Below are 13,366 nucleotides of genomic sequence, written 5' to 3'. Positions count from 1 at the left end.
TGAACTATGAGCACAACATAAACTTTTATTTAAATTGTCAGATAGGCTAAAACATGGAATTTATGTAGGTTGACGTAGCAGCAGAGTCGGGTGCAGCCCTCATATGTATATAATCAATTAATCTCAAAAAGCCATATTAGACAGATAGATTCATTGTTTCAAGTATTGGTTAAAATGGTGATGTTTAAGGTGTTTGTCCTCCAGACAGTCCTAGAAGGTCACTTGATTCTTTCTCTAAAAGGCTAATCTTCACCACAATGAGCTTACAAGCAAAATCAGCGCCCCCCCCCCAGAACCAAAGGCTTGGAGGATAACACTGGTCTGATGGGGGCTCAAAGAAAACACAGACATTCCTGAGGAGGCTTGTCAGGGCACTGCAGTAAATTCACAGCAACTCTATCAGGTTACAAGTCAATGTAGAACTATATAACTCTTCTAACAGGGCAACAAAAGACCCAATATACACCATTACTGGCATAAAGATTCTCAGTTCTAGAGCAAGTACAGTAACATGATAGATAATTTGGTAGTTTTAGGGAAAAAAATGATAAACAAAATGTTATATAAATAAAAACTTCTCTAGGGTCTCTACAGTCTTATATCACATTGATTGGTAATGTCATACGTTGACAGGATAACAGTACTCAGCTCTGACCTAATATCTGACAGCTGATCAACAGAATTTGCAATATAAGGACTGCCCTCTACCTGCAAGATGTTGCACTGCTGGATGGTGGTATGCTGCAGTTGGCTGGCTTCTTGCTGCAGAGTCTGAGCTGTGCGGCAGATCGGCAGGCTGGCCATTACCTCCTCTGGTAGCCGGAGGGCGCTCTGACACTGCTGTACTGCCGCCACCTGCTGCTTGAAGCCCTCCATTTCTACCAACAGACGCTTATGAAGGGATGAAGGAGGATGTTAGAGAGAGGAATTATTGGGTATGTGATAAAGCAATGTTCAAAATAACTACTCTAAGGCTGCAGATCGACAGATTGTTTGTGGTCATACTGCAACTGTAGGCATGCATTGTGTGTACGTGCAGTATTCTCTCTTTTTCAAACTCTCTTTAAATGTTTATTATACACGCATGAAGCATAAATGTGTGTATTTTACCTGTCTCTGGGTGAGCTGCTCTCTGAGGCTAAGCCTGTTGAGGTCCGGGGAGGCAAGTGTGACCTGGATCTGGTCTACAGCCGCATGGAGGTTTTTCACCTCTGCCTCCAAACGCAACATGTCCTGAGGGGGAGACACAGACAGTCTCTAGTAGGAGCAGCTAACACTGTATGTATTGTAAACATATAATGTAGCTATTATACAGAGGAGGTAATAATGGATTGGAAACTATTATGGCTGTGGACCTGCTTGCAATAATAAATATTGAAATCACAGTTTCAAATCTCCACAGCTTAGCTAAATTTGAATTACAAATAAAGAGGCAGGCATCTCTTCATTTGCAGTTTCTAATTGACCTACCTGTATTTCATGTGGAAGCAAATAAAATTACCAGTCACTACAAATAAAGATAGTTCTGTGTCCACACTTTAGACTCATAAAAAATCCAAACTCACAGGAATTGTAAACAGATTTCCAAACACACAATGTTATTAGCAACAATCAGCAACAGACATTTGGGTCATTTGGGTACCAGCTGTATCGCAATCAGATTAACGTAACAGATTACAGCTGCACAAGCTAAAACAGTGCATTCCTTTATGGTTGTCTAATACTGGATGAATGACCATAAGGGGGCACTGTTGGGTTGTAGTTCTGTTATACTTGACTCGCTCCACTGTGCACAAAAACATTTGGATTCATGAAGTCCAATTAGTTAAATTTCCTAATGAAGATAATTTGATCAGAGATCCCTCAAACAATTTGGAGGTGAAGTATTATTGATGTCTGATTCCTGTAATGTCTGAAAGCGAATGCTGTTCACCTTTGCTGCATCCTGCAGACTCTGGAGGCGAGTCTTGGCAGTTTGCTGCAGCTCTTCTGTGCATCTGCTGAGGTGTTTCACCTGCTGGATCCACCCCTCCGTCTGCAACACTTCCCCCAGCTGCCTCTCCCTCTCCCCCATGGCTTCCAAGTCACCATGGAGACCCCGACACTCTCGCAGCAACGCCTGTCACCATAGGAACATAAATTACAAGTCAAAGAGAGCCTTTTATATGGTGCAATTATACTAATTAAGGACGGCCAACACACTGTACAGTATGACATTTCACTGAGAAATCAAACAAGTGTGCAGATCTAATTAGCTGTAAATTAATGGGGTGTCTTCATATTTAGAAGGTTAATGCAGGAAATAATATTTATTTTTGTGGAAAAATGAATATTAAATGCATCAGGGCCCAATTTTACAGAAGTTTCTGACATCTTTCTCCACTCCCTGCTGAGCAACTCATTAAAACTCACCTGGTGTGCTCGAATTTGCTCCTGCACCTGGGACGCAGAGCTCCAGATGATACTACCAGTGACCAGAGCCTCTGCCTTTTCTGTCCAGCCCAAAATGAACGCCCTCATACCCTGATATTCCTCCACCTGTCTCTCTGCCTGCTCACACGACAAAAGACCAAGATCAGAAAGACATAAGACTTAACAGAATCACTAAATATTGGCCATACAACTCTGACAATTATATAAAAGATGCAAGCAACATTGGGAACTTGTCTTTGTCTTTAGGATGGTCTACATGGCATGGTAAACTAAATGGACATCTCACCTTCTTCAGTCTGTTGGCTCTGTCCTGGACCTGCTGCGTGGTGTGGCGCTGCACCTCCGTCAGTTTGGCCACAGCATCGCCCAGCTGCTTACACAGCAGCGGGTTCTGCTCCCCGAACTCCTGCACCGCTACTCCTAACTCTGCTAGAGAGCGACCACAGCATTCACACTCTTCACAAAGAGCCTGTAAGAGAGGAGAGTAAGAAGGTGAGACAAAAATGGAAGATAAAGGAGGAGATGTCAAGTGGAGAAAGATCAAAGAACAAGAGGCGTTTAAATGTGGGTTGAATCTGTAAACAGTGAACTTTACATCCCCGGTGGCTATCTCTGTCTGTTTGAACTAAAGAACTGTGTTTTTCAAAGGAATAGTTTGACATTTTGAGACATACACATTTGCTTTCTTTCCAAGATTTAGATAAGAAGATACCACTCTGATGTTTGTGTGGTAAATACGAAGCTACAGCCAGCAGCAGCCGGTTAGCTTAGCATAAAAACTGGAAACAGCTAACCTGGCTCTGTCTGAAGATGACAAAATCCAACTACCAGCACATCTCAAGCTCACTAATTACCACCACATTATATCTTTTTTGTATTTGAACAAAAACCCAAGAAGTGCTGGACGCATAATGGTTAAAAATGACAAACTATTCCTTTAACTACTCTGGTCTTTGTGGTTCTACAGATGGACGAAGAAGTGAGAGAAGAAAAAAGTTGGGGCGACAAGAAGGAGAACAGGAGGGAAGGGGCTCAGACTCCCATCAGGAATACTGCTCTTGGAAGTGGGTCACTGTTGAAGGCAGAATTCAGTTCATGCCATTCCAACTCTCACACACTCATTAACCTCAACATCTGCAAAATGAATAGCCAATTTAACAGGGGTTAATTGCTTGTTAATTAGTCAATCTGTCTGGTTGATTACTTTGGTCTCTTCTTTGGCTTCCTCCAGGTCAGCACCCTTGTCTTCCAATTTCAGAGCGATGGTCTTCAGCTTCGCCTCAATGTCCTGGAGTCTGGAGCTGAAGTCCTCTTTCACATCTCTGGTCTGCTGCACCTCCCTTTCCCTCGCTTGGACCTAAAGCAGATAGCGGAAATACACACATTTCACTGTACTGTCAAAGAGACAACATAACCCTTTTAACAATTCTAAATGGTTATTGATGTTTCAGCATGCACTCTCTGGATACACAAAGAGCCCTGCAGCAGGGAAATACAGCCATACACCAGGCTGCACAGTAGAACTCATACAAGTGGCTGCCAGCTTTACACTGATATACTGTAAACTACATACAGTACATTTACATACCAGCAAATAGTTGGATCCTTAATAAGATAAACTAGAAACAAGTCAAAGTCAAAGCGTTTATGCATACTATTTGATTACAGACTTTGACACCCATTTGACACAACACAACATTTAATCTGTCACCTGGTCTTCAGCAGAGCCCAGAGCCAGAGTCACTTCAGCCAGCTGCATGCTGAGCTCAGAGGGCAGACCAGCCTGGAGGTCCTGGTACTTGGACTGCTGCAGCTCTGTCATGCGCTCCACACTCTGGCGCCTGCTGATAACCTCGCCATGTGCAGTCTATAACACCAAAAACATCACATGATGGACTACAAGTCACGTTATTTTCTCTTATGACATGATACTGCATTTATGTTGAACAAAGTCAGATAAACAAGAGCTCTGTACCTAGTTGACAAGGGCATTTTGGTTTGTCCTTGTGTGTAAGGTGTGTGTGTGTGTGTGTGTGTGTGTGTGTACATATAGTGGCCTACCTCTAGTTCTTGTAGCAGTGAATCCAGGTCTGCTGTAGGACTCAGCAGTAAGCCACGGGTATCTTGGATCCAGCCTTTGACCAAGCCTAGCTCCTTCTCAACTTCCTCTCTCTCCCTCAACTCCTGGTGTACCTGAGCTCTACTGGCTCGGACCCGCAACACAAGGCTAGACAAGACAGAGCGGTAAAAAATCATACAAAACAATTAAAATCTAAAAGGGATAATTATATAATACAATTATTTTAGTTTTTGCTCCCTGATCTTACAAAATTATGTTCAACTTATAATAAAGTAGAAATTAACAGCTTGTCTTCCTTCCCACAAAGTTTTTTCTTTCTCTTCAAAATTAATCATACATATAGTTTTTGAATGTACTGCTAGGAAGCTATTAAAATACATAGAACAAACTCATGTGGATGACAGGATCAGTCACAGTTCTGGGTCACTCACCTGTCATATTGCTCCTGCATGCTCCTGATCTCTTGTAGGCAAGGGGTCTCCTCATGTCCATTCTCCGTCTTTTTCTCAATCACCTCCTCCTCCTCTCCTCTGAGACTGCGAGTGTGTTGCCCCAGCAGGGCCAGGATGGACTGCTCCCTCTCCACCTCCAGGCTGAAGGAGTCATGGTACTCCAGGAGGCTCTGAAGTGCCGCCCTGGTGGCAGCCTTCTCAACTGTGCTGTCTGGGACACGACTGTGGAGATCTTGGGACACAGAGCGCACCTTCTCCATCTAAAGGGGAGTTTATGTACAAGGATTTAGGTTCAGGGGATGCAGCAGATTTAGGGTTTTATGTGAAATATTAGGTACTTAAATCTCTTCAGGTCTCCAGTAAATCCATTAATTAAAATAAAACAATGTGAGTGCAATTGATTACATGTGGCCCCACCTGTGACATTTCGTTACTTCACTAATAATCTTTGTATCTATAGTACACAGTATTCTCTGTGATAGTCAAAGGCAGAAACAAGTCTAGAGATTCAAGAGCAGAGAATGACATCATGTCCAGGAGAACAAAGAGGCCATAGAAAACCAGCGGACAACAGGAACAGTGCCACATATGAGGAAGTGACCACCATTCCTTACAGTTTGACCTAATTTCCCTTTTAAGAGCAGTGCTTTGTGGGAATTCTTGGGAGCTGACAGTGTTCACACTTGAAATAGGTCTAAAGGCGGGAAAGCGCTTCATGACACAGTGTTTTGGCAAGAGGAAACAACTGGCCTGAAGCCTGAAGTTACATCACTGCACACCAACTGGTATTCAGTTGCTGCGTTTGACCTAAATCTGGTGAAGCAAGAACAAATTTGTAGACTTGAGTGTGTCGGCTGTGAGTGTCATGCGAGCATAAACAGATTTTGTGGGTTGTGGGCATGCTGTCGGTTATTTTTACACTGTACATGTTCATTATTGAAGCGCACTCACCACACATCCAGTATGTACTTGAGCATGGAGAGCACACACACTCAAACAGGAAACCGTGGACAATATGACCAACACACATACACTATTATATCCTCTCTTACCTTCTCAGTGAAGTTGCTCCACTCCCTCGCAGTGTCCTCCAGTGCTCTCTCTTGGGCTCGGGCCACACTGCGGAGCCTGGTCCACCGTTGCCACAGTGACGAAACGGAGTGGCTGGTGACGGCTTTGCTGGCCTCAGAGATGATCTCTTCTAACTCTGTGGCAATTTCTTTCAAAGCATTCAGAGGCAACTCAAGCAGGTCGATGTGAGCCACCAGAGACTGCAGCCAAAAGATGACGACAGACACACAAACACACACACACACACAAGTCATTTAATAAATGCAGTAGTCTGAAACATTTATACTGTGGGAAACTAAAACTCTCCCCTAAAAGAAACAACTCTTGACACCACAAATGAACAAGGAATAATGCATAAACACTTCACTGTTTAATATTAATGTGTATCTGCTGCCATGACAAAACCAAACGTTGGAATTTAATGTAACAGCCATGTGGGACAAAGCACATGTACGTTTTTTTTTTCTGTTTTATGAGTTTAAGCCAGTGCCCCACCTTATATCTCCGACACTTTTCCTCTGCCTGCTGGACACTGACGGCTTTAGCTGTAGTGAACATGGCCATTTTGCTCTCTGCGTCATTCATTTGTTCAACCAGTGTCTCTTTCTCATGTTGGAAGGAGATCCATAGAGCTGCACAACTGAGAAAAAAAAAATTACCATTTAATTTATTATTAAAACATGCATCGTATGGACTGCACATGTCAGCTGTGTATACATATGTTACTTGGCTCCACATTATCATTAATACACACCTCTGAAGCACCTCTCTGTAAGCATCCAGTTGCTGTTCGACCTTCGTTTTTCTCAGCTGCATTGCGTCGACTTTTTCTCTAAGGTCACTCATCGCTCCTGCATCTATAAATTTCTGCAGCAGCGGATCCAAAGTGCTCAGCTCCTCTAGACCAGCTGTGAAGTTTTTTTCCCGGGCTGAAATTTCTTCCAGTTCCCGCGCACAATCTGTCTGGTTCTCAAGCTCCACCCCTGAGCTGGCCCTCTGGAGCACAGCCGCAGCAGAGTCCAGCCATGTCTGCATGGACTGCAGAGATAAGTGGTACCTCTGGACCAGAGAAAGAGCTTGGTCCACAGCCAGCTAGAATATGCAGAAGGAGATCTCATTAACTTCAGGTTTTGCTTCTTTTCTACAGAAATTCACACAAATGAAGTCAGCAAAGCTCGCCAAAATCACTGTCAGTCAAAAAATATTAAAGGAAACTGTGTCTGGACATAACTTCACTTCACTTCAACTGTTAGTTTTCACTGTAGTAATATGTACAGTAAAAGTTTTTATACTTTCAAAATTTCTCTTCTTCTCCCTGTTCTCCCTAGGTCATTATAACTTTTACTTATTATTCAACTTAATAGAATATTTGAGATATCTGTTTAAGCACATTAAATCCCCACAACAGTTATAAATTAATAATAACATAAGTACTTATTCAAACCTCATGACATCTCTTAAACTGACTTCTAGGGAACTGAACTTCCCTCAGCCTATTAATATTGAAAGTAATGGCGAATGGCAGACGGAAAATAATATTCAGTAGGTTGGAGCCATGAATGATGGATCAGATTTCTGACAGTAATTTCCATTCAGTTATTCCATTTGATCAGATTTGTATCAGTTAGAGACATTTTCTATCCCTTTATATTTCTATGATTGTAATTTATGAATACCCATACCTGTTTTTTGCTAATTCCTTGTTGAACTTCAGCTCCCAGCTTTGCCAGCTCCTGTAGTTTCTCTTCTATGTGGGCAGGAACAGTTTCTTTTCTACTACAATACCTTTGCTTTTCTCTTCTACCCAAGGCATCTCCTGTGCTCAATCTACTTTTCACTTCCTCTTCCATGATTTTCATTTTGCGCACTTCCTCATAAACCCTCTCAGTTTTGACCTCTGAAAGGGTCGATGGCTCTTCAAAATACTCCTTGATAGTCCTCAGCCACTCGAACATTTTCTCAGTCTCTTTTGTGAAATCTTCATTCTTTGAAACCTTCGTCTCACTTTCTTCAACAAAACATTTTAATTCAAACCGTAAAGACTGCAATGATTCAAGCTGCAGTGTAGTGTCCTGAAAGGCAGCGGGATCAAACTTCAGACCAAGGCCTTTAGTTTGCTGGTTACATTCTTCAGCTTGAGAGCTCACACAATCCAACCTTTCAAGCAGCAAATACACACTTTTGATTTTATCCATGGCACTTAGTTCTTTGTCTGACTTAAGTCGGACAAGATTCTCTTTCACAGACTTAAACTCTGAGTCCAACTTAGCAGATACTCTGTTGTGTTCAACTAGTGTTTTGAAGCAATCCTTTAAGTGTTTAATTTTCTCATCATTTATCCTTTTCAGTTTGTTGTGGAGAGTGACCAACTGCTGGGTCTCTTCAGATCTGTATACCTGACCCCTGCTGAGAAACCCCTCATTTTTGCCATGCAGTTCCCTCACAGCGGGGCTAATATGGAATAAACTTTCATCAATATTTCTGTATTCATTAGTTAGACAAACAAGTTCCTCCTCTCTAATACTGATAGTCTGCTTGTCCAGATTGTCAAACTGCTCCTGAAGTTCCTCAAGTGCATTACGAGTAATATCGAAGAAAGTGCTGAACTCTTTTCGCTCCAAGGTTATTTGCTGGACTCTGTCTTTTTTCTCTTTGGCTAGAGCTAGGATGGCGTTGTACTGCTGAGGCAGGGCATTGAGCCTCTCATCTAGGTAGCAATGATCAATCTCGTTCAGAGTTGGGAGGATCTCCTGGCCTATTCTTTGGACAATAAGAAGAAGGTTCTCATACTCTGAAGCTTGTTCTAGGACATCCTGAAAGTTAGACAGCTGTGTTTGCAACTCTGAGCTATCGTCAATGTTGCTTAAATTGATTTCAGGGAAGGTCATGGCGTCTGCTCGTCTCAACCAGTGGCAAGTCTTATCCAGGTCAACCTGGAAGTACTTCCTGGAGGTCAAGGCTTTCTCTAAGTCTGTGAGACGCTGAGTCGTCCTCTGGAGTGCGGTTTCAAACGCTGCCTGTAGCTTCTCAAGTCTCGCCAGGGTTTCTGCTCTCTCTTTGTCAGTGGCGTCTCTTTCTAGCTCTCGCCCTTGTATCCAGAGAGATGCCAACTCTCTCTGGTATGCACGTAACCCGCTCTGGACACCCCGACAAGCTGCAACCTGTTTCGCTAGGTCCTCAGGAAGAAGCGCTATGTGGTCATCTATCAAAGCCTTCCTCTCTTGTTGCTGTACCCAAGACAGGGCTCTCCCCAGGCCTTGAAGGAACTGTGTCCTCTCTGTGAAGGCCTAGAGAGGAAGAATTAAAGTCTGATCAGTAACAACATGGGGTTATTTTACAGTTTGTCTCTTGTACTACTGCTTGATTTCAGCAGAATAACAGATCAAATGAAAGTTAGGTTAGGCTATAATTAAAATTCTACTCGCATCCAATACAAAAATCCAGCTGTTTACCTTACTGAGGTACTTCCTCCTTTGGGCCACACGAGCCCCCAGAGCTTCCACCTCAGTCTGGGCTTGTTCAACGAGCTCCTGTAGGCATCTTTTTTCACTCAGCCCCAGTCTGGAAGCCACAGCTTGGGCCTCGCTTACTGCCTGACCCAGCAGCTGCTGACGGGCTTCCAGTTCTACGCACACGCTCAGGTGGTCAAACAGGAAACTCTGGGCCAAATCGGGGGGTGGGCTGGTTTTCAGCGCAGAGGTAAGCGCGGGCCGCTGCTCCTCCACCCACTCCCGGGCATCCCTCAGCTGGCTTTCAACCCGGGCAAGATCCTCTAGTGTCTGCGCGGAGTCCTGGATCTTCTGTTGGATGAGGGTCTCAAGCTGGGCCCAGCGCTGCTCCAGATGACCCACCTAGTGAAATGCAGAACACTGTATAAAACTGGACTTATACATTGTATACACTACTTATACTCTACATTACATTAAGTTTCCAACCATCTTTAGAAGCAGCTGAAGAACTACGAGAAATTAAGCTTCACCTGTTGCTTCACCAGCTCCTTGTCTAGCAGGCTAAGTCGAGGCAGGATAGCTTGTCTTTGGTCTCTGAGGTCTTCTAGAGTTGCTCTCTGCTCCTCTAGGTCACTGGAGAGCTTCCTCAGAGCCTCTAGATGCTCACTTGTACTCTCTGTGTCAGCCCTAAGTACACAAAGGGATGGGTTAAGGGACATCTGGTCTATACAGTAGTACGGTAATAAAGACATACAGTAATTGTATTTGCTGAGATAAAGACAAAGGGAAGACGATAACACCAGAGGAAGTGTGTGTATATATAGTAAATACTGTATATAAAGTCCTGTCAATCACTAAATATATCCAATTGGAAATTAAGCTTGATACCTGGCGAGGTAGTCCCATTCCCTGGATACTTGGTGGAAGAGTTCCTCCACAGCAACAACAATCTCCTGGTACTCCCCACTTCGCTGCATGTCCTCCCCCCGCTGGGCCTCCAGTTCTTCTGCCCGCTGGCCCAGGTCCTTCCAGCTTCGCCTCAGTCTCCTTATCTCCTCCAGGGCAGGAGACACCTGCCCATCTGTCAGCCTACTAGTGGCTTCATTCAAACGGGTTACCTCAGACTGTCTCTCCCTAATCTGCTGAAGGAACTCCTGCAGGAAAGATAACGTATATTAACACAGTCACAGTGAGCACATCTACAATTACATTACTACAACAATACAGTGTTGTTGCAGGATAAACTAAAAGCAAAAAAATTTGTTATTAGCATAAAAACCAAACACACACCTGTGCCTTGTCCAGCTGGTTCTGTGCAATCTTGGGCTCCAGCTCTGCAGGTCTCCTGATGAGGTTCTGAAGTTGCTGCTCTGTCTCTCTCAGCTGGACCTCCAGATCTGCCTTCTGCTCCTCAATGTCCCTCCAGCTGTCAGCTACCTCCTCACAAAGCAGCATACGCTCCTCGATCTACACACAAAACACACAATGGAATCAATTCATTAACAAGTATTTTGTCGAACAAAGTATTCAGTTTTAAAAGCAGAACAGCGGACTTCTCCAGCTGCAAACACTGACCCTGATCTTCTGGTTAAAAGCTTGTTAAAGCTAACTGACCTGAAGTTTGACCTGCTGAATAGATCCTGCGGTCTCCCTGACCCTCATCTCAGACAGGTCACATGCTGAGCACACAAGCTGGAGGTAAGTGCTGGCCTGTTCCTGGAGAGCCCGCTCCTGCTTCACCTGCCAAAAAAAGTCAATGGTCCTTTGATTTTATTGACTGATCACATTATTCCTTCTGCACAATCTGAAAAAAATGCATGTACTGTTCACGCATTTTGCTACGCAACCAAAAACATACAATCAAGAAAACTGTCATAATTTCAGGAAGTATCTAATCAATGTCTTGTCTTTGTTAGGGAATGGGCAGCGGCTTACTGACCTGCTGTAGCGCCTCCTCCAGGCTGAGAGGAGGATGTGCAGGAGGCTCCGGTTCCTCCGCGACAGAGATCAACCAGGTCTGGCACTGCTGCAGCGTGTCTTGGAGACTCACGTGTCTCTGTAACTCATGGTCCAGACTCTGATACACCTGTAGGACACAGACAGGTACATTTCACTGCTATTGGATTGAACACTTTCATATTTTAAACCCTTAAGGAAATCAAGCCAAAAATTATATTTAAGTATTGCGTTTTGAGAAATGTATGTTCCTGAAACGCCTACACTAAACTAAAGTGAGGGCAAAATGTTTCCTATAACAACAACAAAACACACATGCAATAACACAAATGTGAAGTGGAAATAAAAATGACAACGCCGTAGGTAGATACGGCTATATTACATAGCTTTGAAGCCAGTATAGAATCACCAAACACAAAGACACAATAAATGATAAAACCCGAACAAGTAGGCAGTTATGCAGTGTAGTCTCTGACAGGTGTTGAATGTGGAGGCGTCCATGCCCTCCAGGGGAGAGCGAAACAGCGACGTCTGATTGACAGTGTTAATATGAGAGCCCGAAAGCAGGGAAGGAAGGAGGGGGGAAATGTATTGGCAAACTGCCCAGTGTATTTGGCAAAGGCTAGAAGGTTGGCATGGTGGCAAATGGCAGGCAGGATATTAGAGCTGCGTTGTGCTGGGACACAGTTGGCAGTCATCGTAACACTGGAGGCACAGTTGTAGAGAAGCCAGCAGTGTAGTGGTAAAGTGTGGCTGGATCACACAATGCCAGATTGGATGTGCGAGTGCTGGTGGAGGTGGTGTCTTGGGAGGTGAGCTATGATGACAGAGTAGATGTTGCCAAAATGACAGAGTGGGGCTGGATTAGAGGGTTCGCCAGATCTACTGAATAGTGGCGTGTGACCATTTTTGGCTCAGGCATGAAAAAGTGGAGTTGACAGGGGATATGCAGAGATTAATATGGGGAGATTGAGTTAGTGATTTTGGCTGGTGGGGTCTGTCTGAGTATGGCTGCTGTTGAGCTCCACTTTGGCAGCCCTAATTGGTCGTGCCCCCTACACTGGCAGTGAAGGGCTGTCTTGAGAGACGGGTTTCAGTGTCAGAATGGGTTAGGATTAAGTGGATGCCCAGGCTGTTTGAATATTAACAGCACTGATATTTAGAGCTCGTGTGTCTGTGCATACATGTGCGGTCACATCCACGGATGCAAATGTACGTGTATCCAACACAGCAACGTGTCTTATCTGTCCTACATTATAAATGTCTAAGAACCATTTCCCTACTTTAAATACAGGATACTTTCTCATCTTCCCATCACTCCCTCCTCCTTCCCCTCCTCCTCCTGCTCTGCATCCCCTCCCTCTTTCCATCTCCTCCTCCTCACTCACTCTCTGCGCTGTGCTACAGATGGCGGAGTAGCTGTCTCTGGTGCCTTGCTGGTGAGCCTGGACCTGCTGTCTCAGCCTGCTCTGCACACGGTCACTGCAGCCTTGCACCAGGTGGGCTCCTCGCTCCTTTAGGAGTGCCAAGCGATCCTCAAAGCCCGCGATTTCCTCCATGATGGCCTGTGGAGGACAAAGTAACAAGTAGTATCGTGTGTATTACAGCATGTCAACTAGTCAGTGAAACAGGAGGTCAGAGCAGACTTATACCACACAGTGAGGTCTCATGGTGTTAGGCTAGAAAGGACTGAATGGATGAACTTGAAAGATGATTGAAATAGATGCTAAATAGAATTAGCATAGGCAAGTAGCTTTGTATATTAGGCCTTAGACCCTTTGGTTTGAGGTTTCTTTTTTTAAAGTATATTTTTGTTCGTCTTTTATGCCTTTATTTGATAGGACAGCTGGAGACAGTCAGGGAGACAGAGAGGGATGACACGCAGCAAAGGGCCGCAGGTTGGATTCGAACCCTGGGCCGCTGCA

The 13,366-nt window shown here is 44.2% G+C and overlaps 1 protein-coding gene across 1 annotated transcript in view; it reads right to left on the bottom strand.

Moving 5' to 3' along the window:
* The window catches only part of LOC118340856 (nesprin-1-like), a gene marked incomplete in the record, with an annotated part of 73,189 nt that overhangs the window by 37,022 nt on the left and 22,801 nt on the right, over positions 1-13,366 (bottom strand). The window contains 20 exon segments of the mRNA XM_035679008.1: positions 709-891; positions 1,111-1,233; positions 1,934-2,119; positions 2,413-2,550; positions 2,720-2,902; positions 3,638-3,790; positions 4,145-4,300; positions 4,495-4,660; positions 4,945-5,225; positions 6,018-6,236; positions 6,532-6,676; positions 6,791-7,128; positions 7,719-9,323; positions 9,489-9,887; positions 10,016-10,172; positions 10,374-10,639; positions 10,776-10,952; positions 11,100-11,225; positions 11,425-11,571; positions 12,830-13,006. Coding sequence (XP_035534901.1) covers positions 709-891; positions 1,111-1,233; positions 1,934-2,119; positions 2,413-2,550; positions 2,720-2,902; positions 3,638-3,790; positions 4,145-4,300; positions 4,495-4,660; positions 4,945-5,225; positions 6,018-6,236; positions 6,532-6,676; positions 6,791-7,128; positions 7,719-9,323; positions 9,489-9,887; positions 10,016-10,172; positions 10,374-10,639; positions 10,776-10,952; positions 11,100-11,225; positions 11,425-11,571; positions 12,830-13,006 — 5,325 coding nt within the window.

Source organism: Morone saxatilis, unplaced genomic scaffold, assembly GCF_004916995.1.
Source record: "Morone saxatilis isolate NCDOM2014 unplaced genomic scaffold, NCSU_SB_2.0 Contig7, whole genome shotgun sequence".
Classification (NCBI taxonomy): Eukaryota; Metazoa; Chordata; class Actinopteri; family Moronidae; genus Morone; species Morone saxatilis.
The sequence above is the reverse complement of the archived record's forward strand: the minus strand, read 5'-3'. Positions and strand labels throughout refer to the sequence as shown.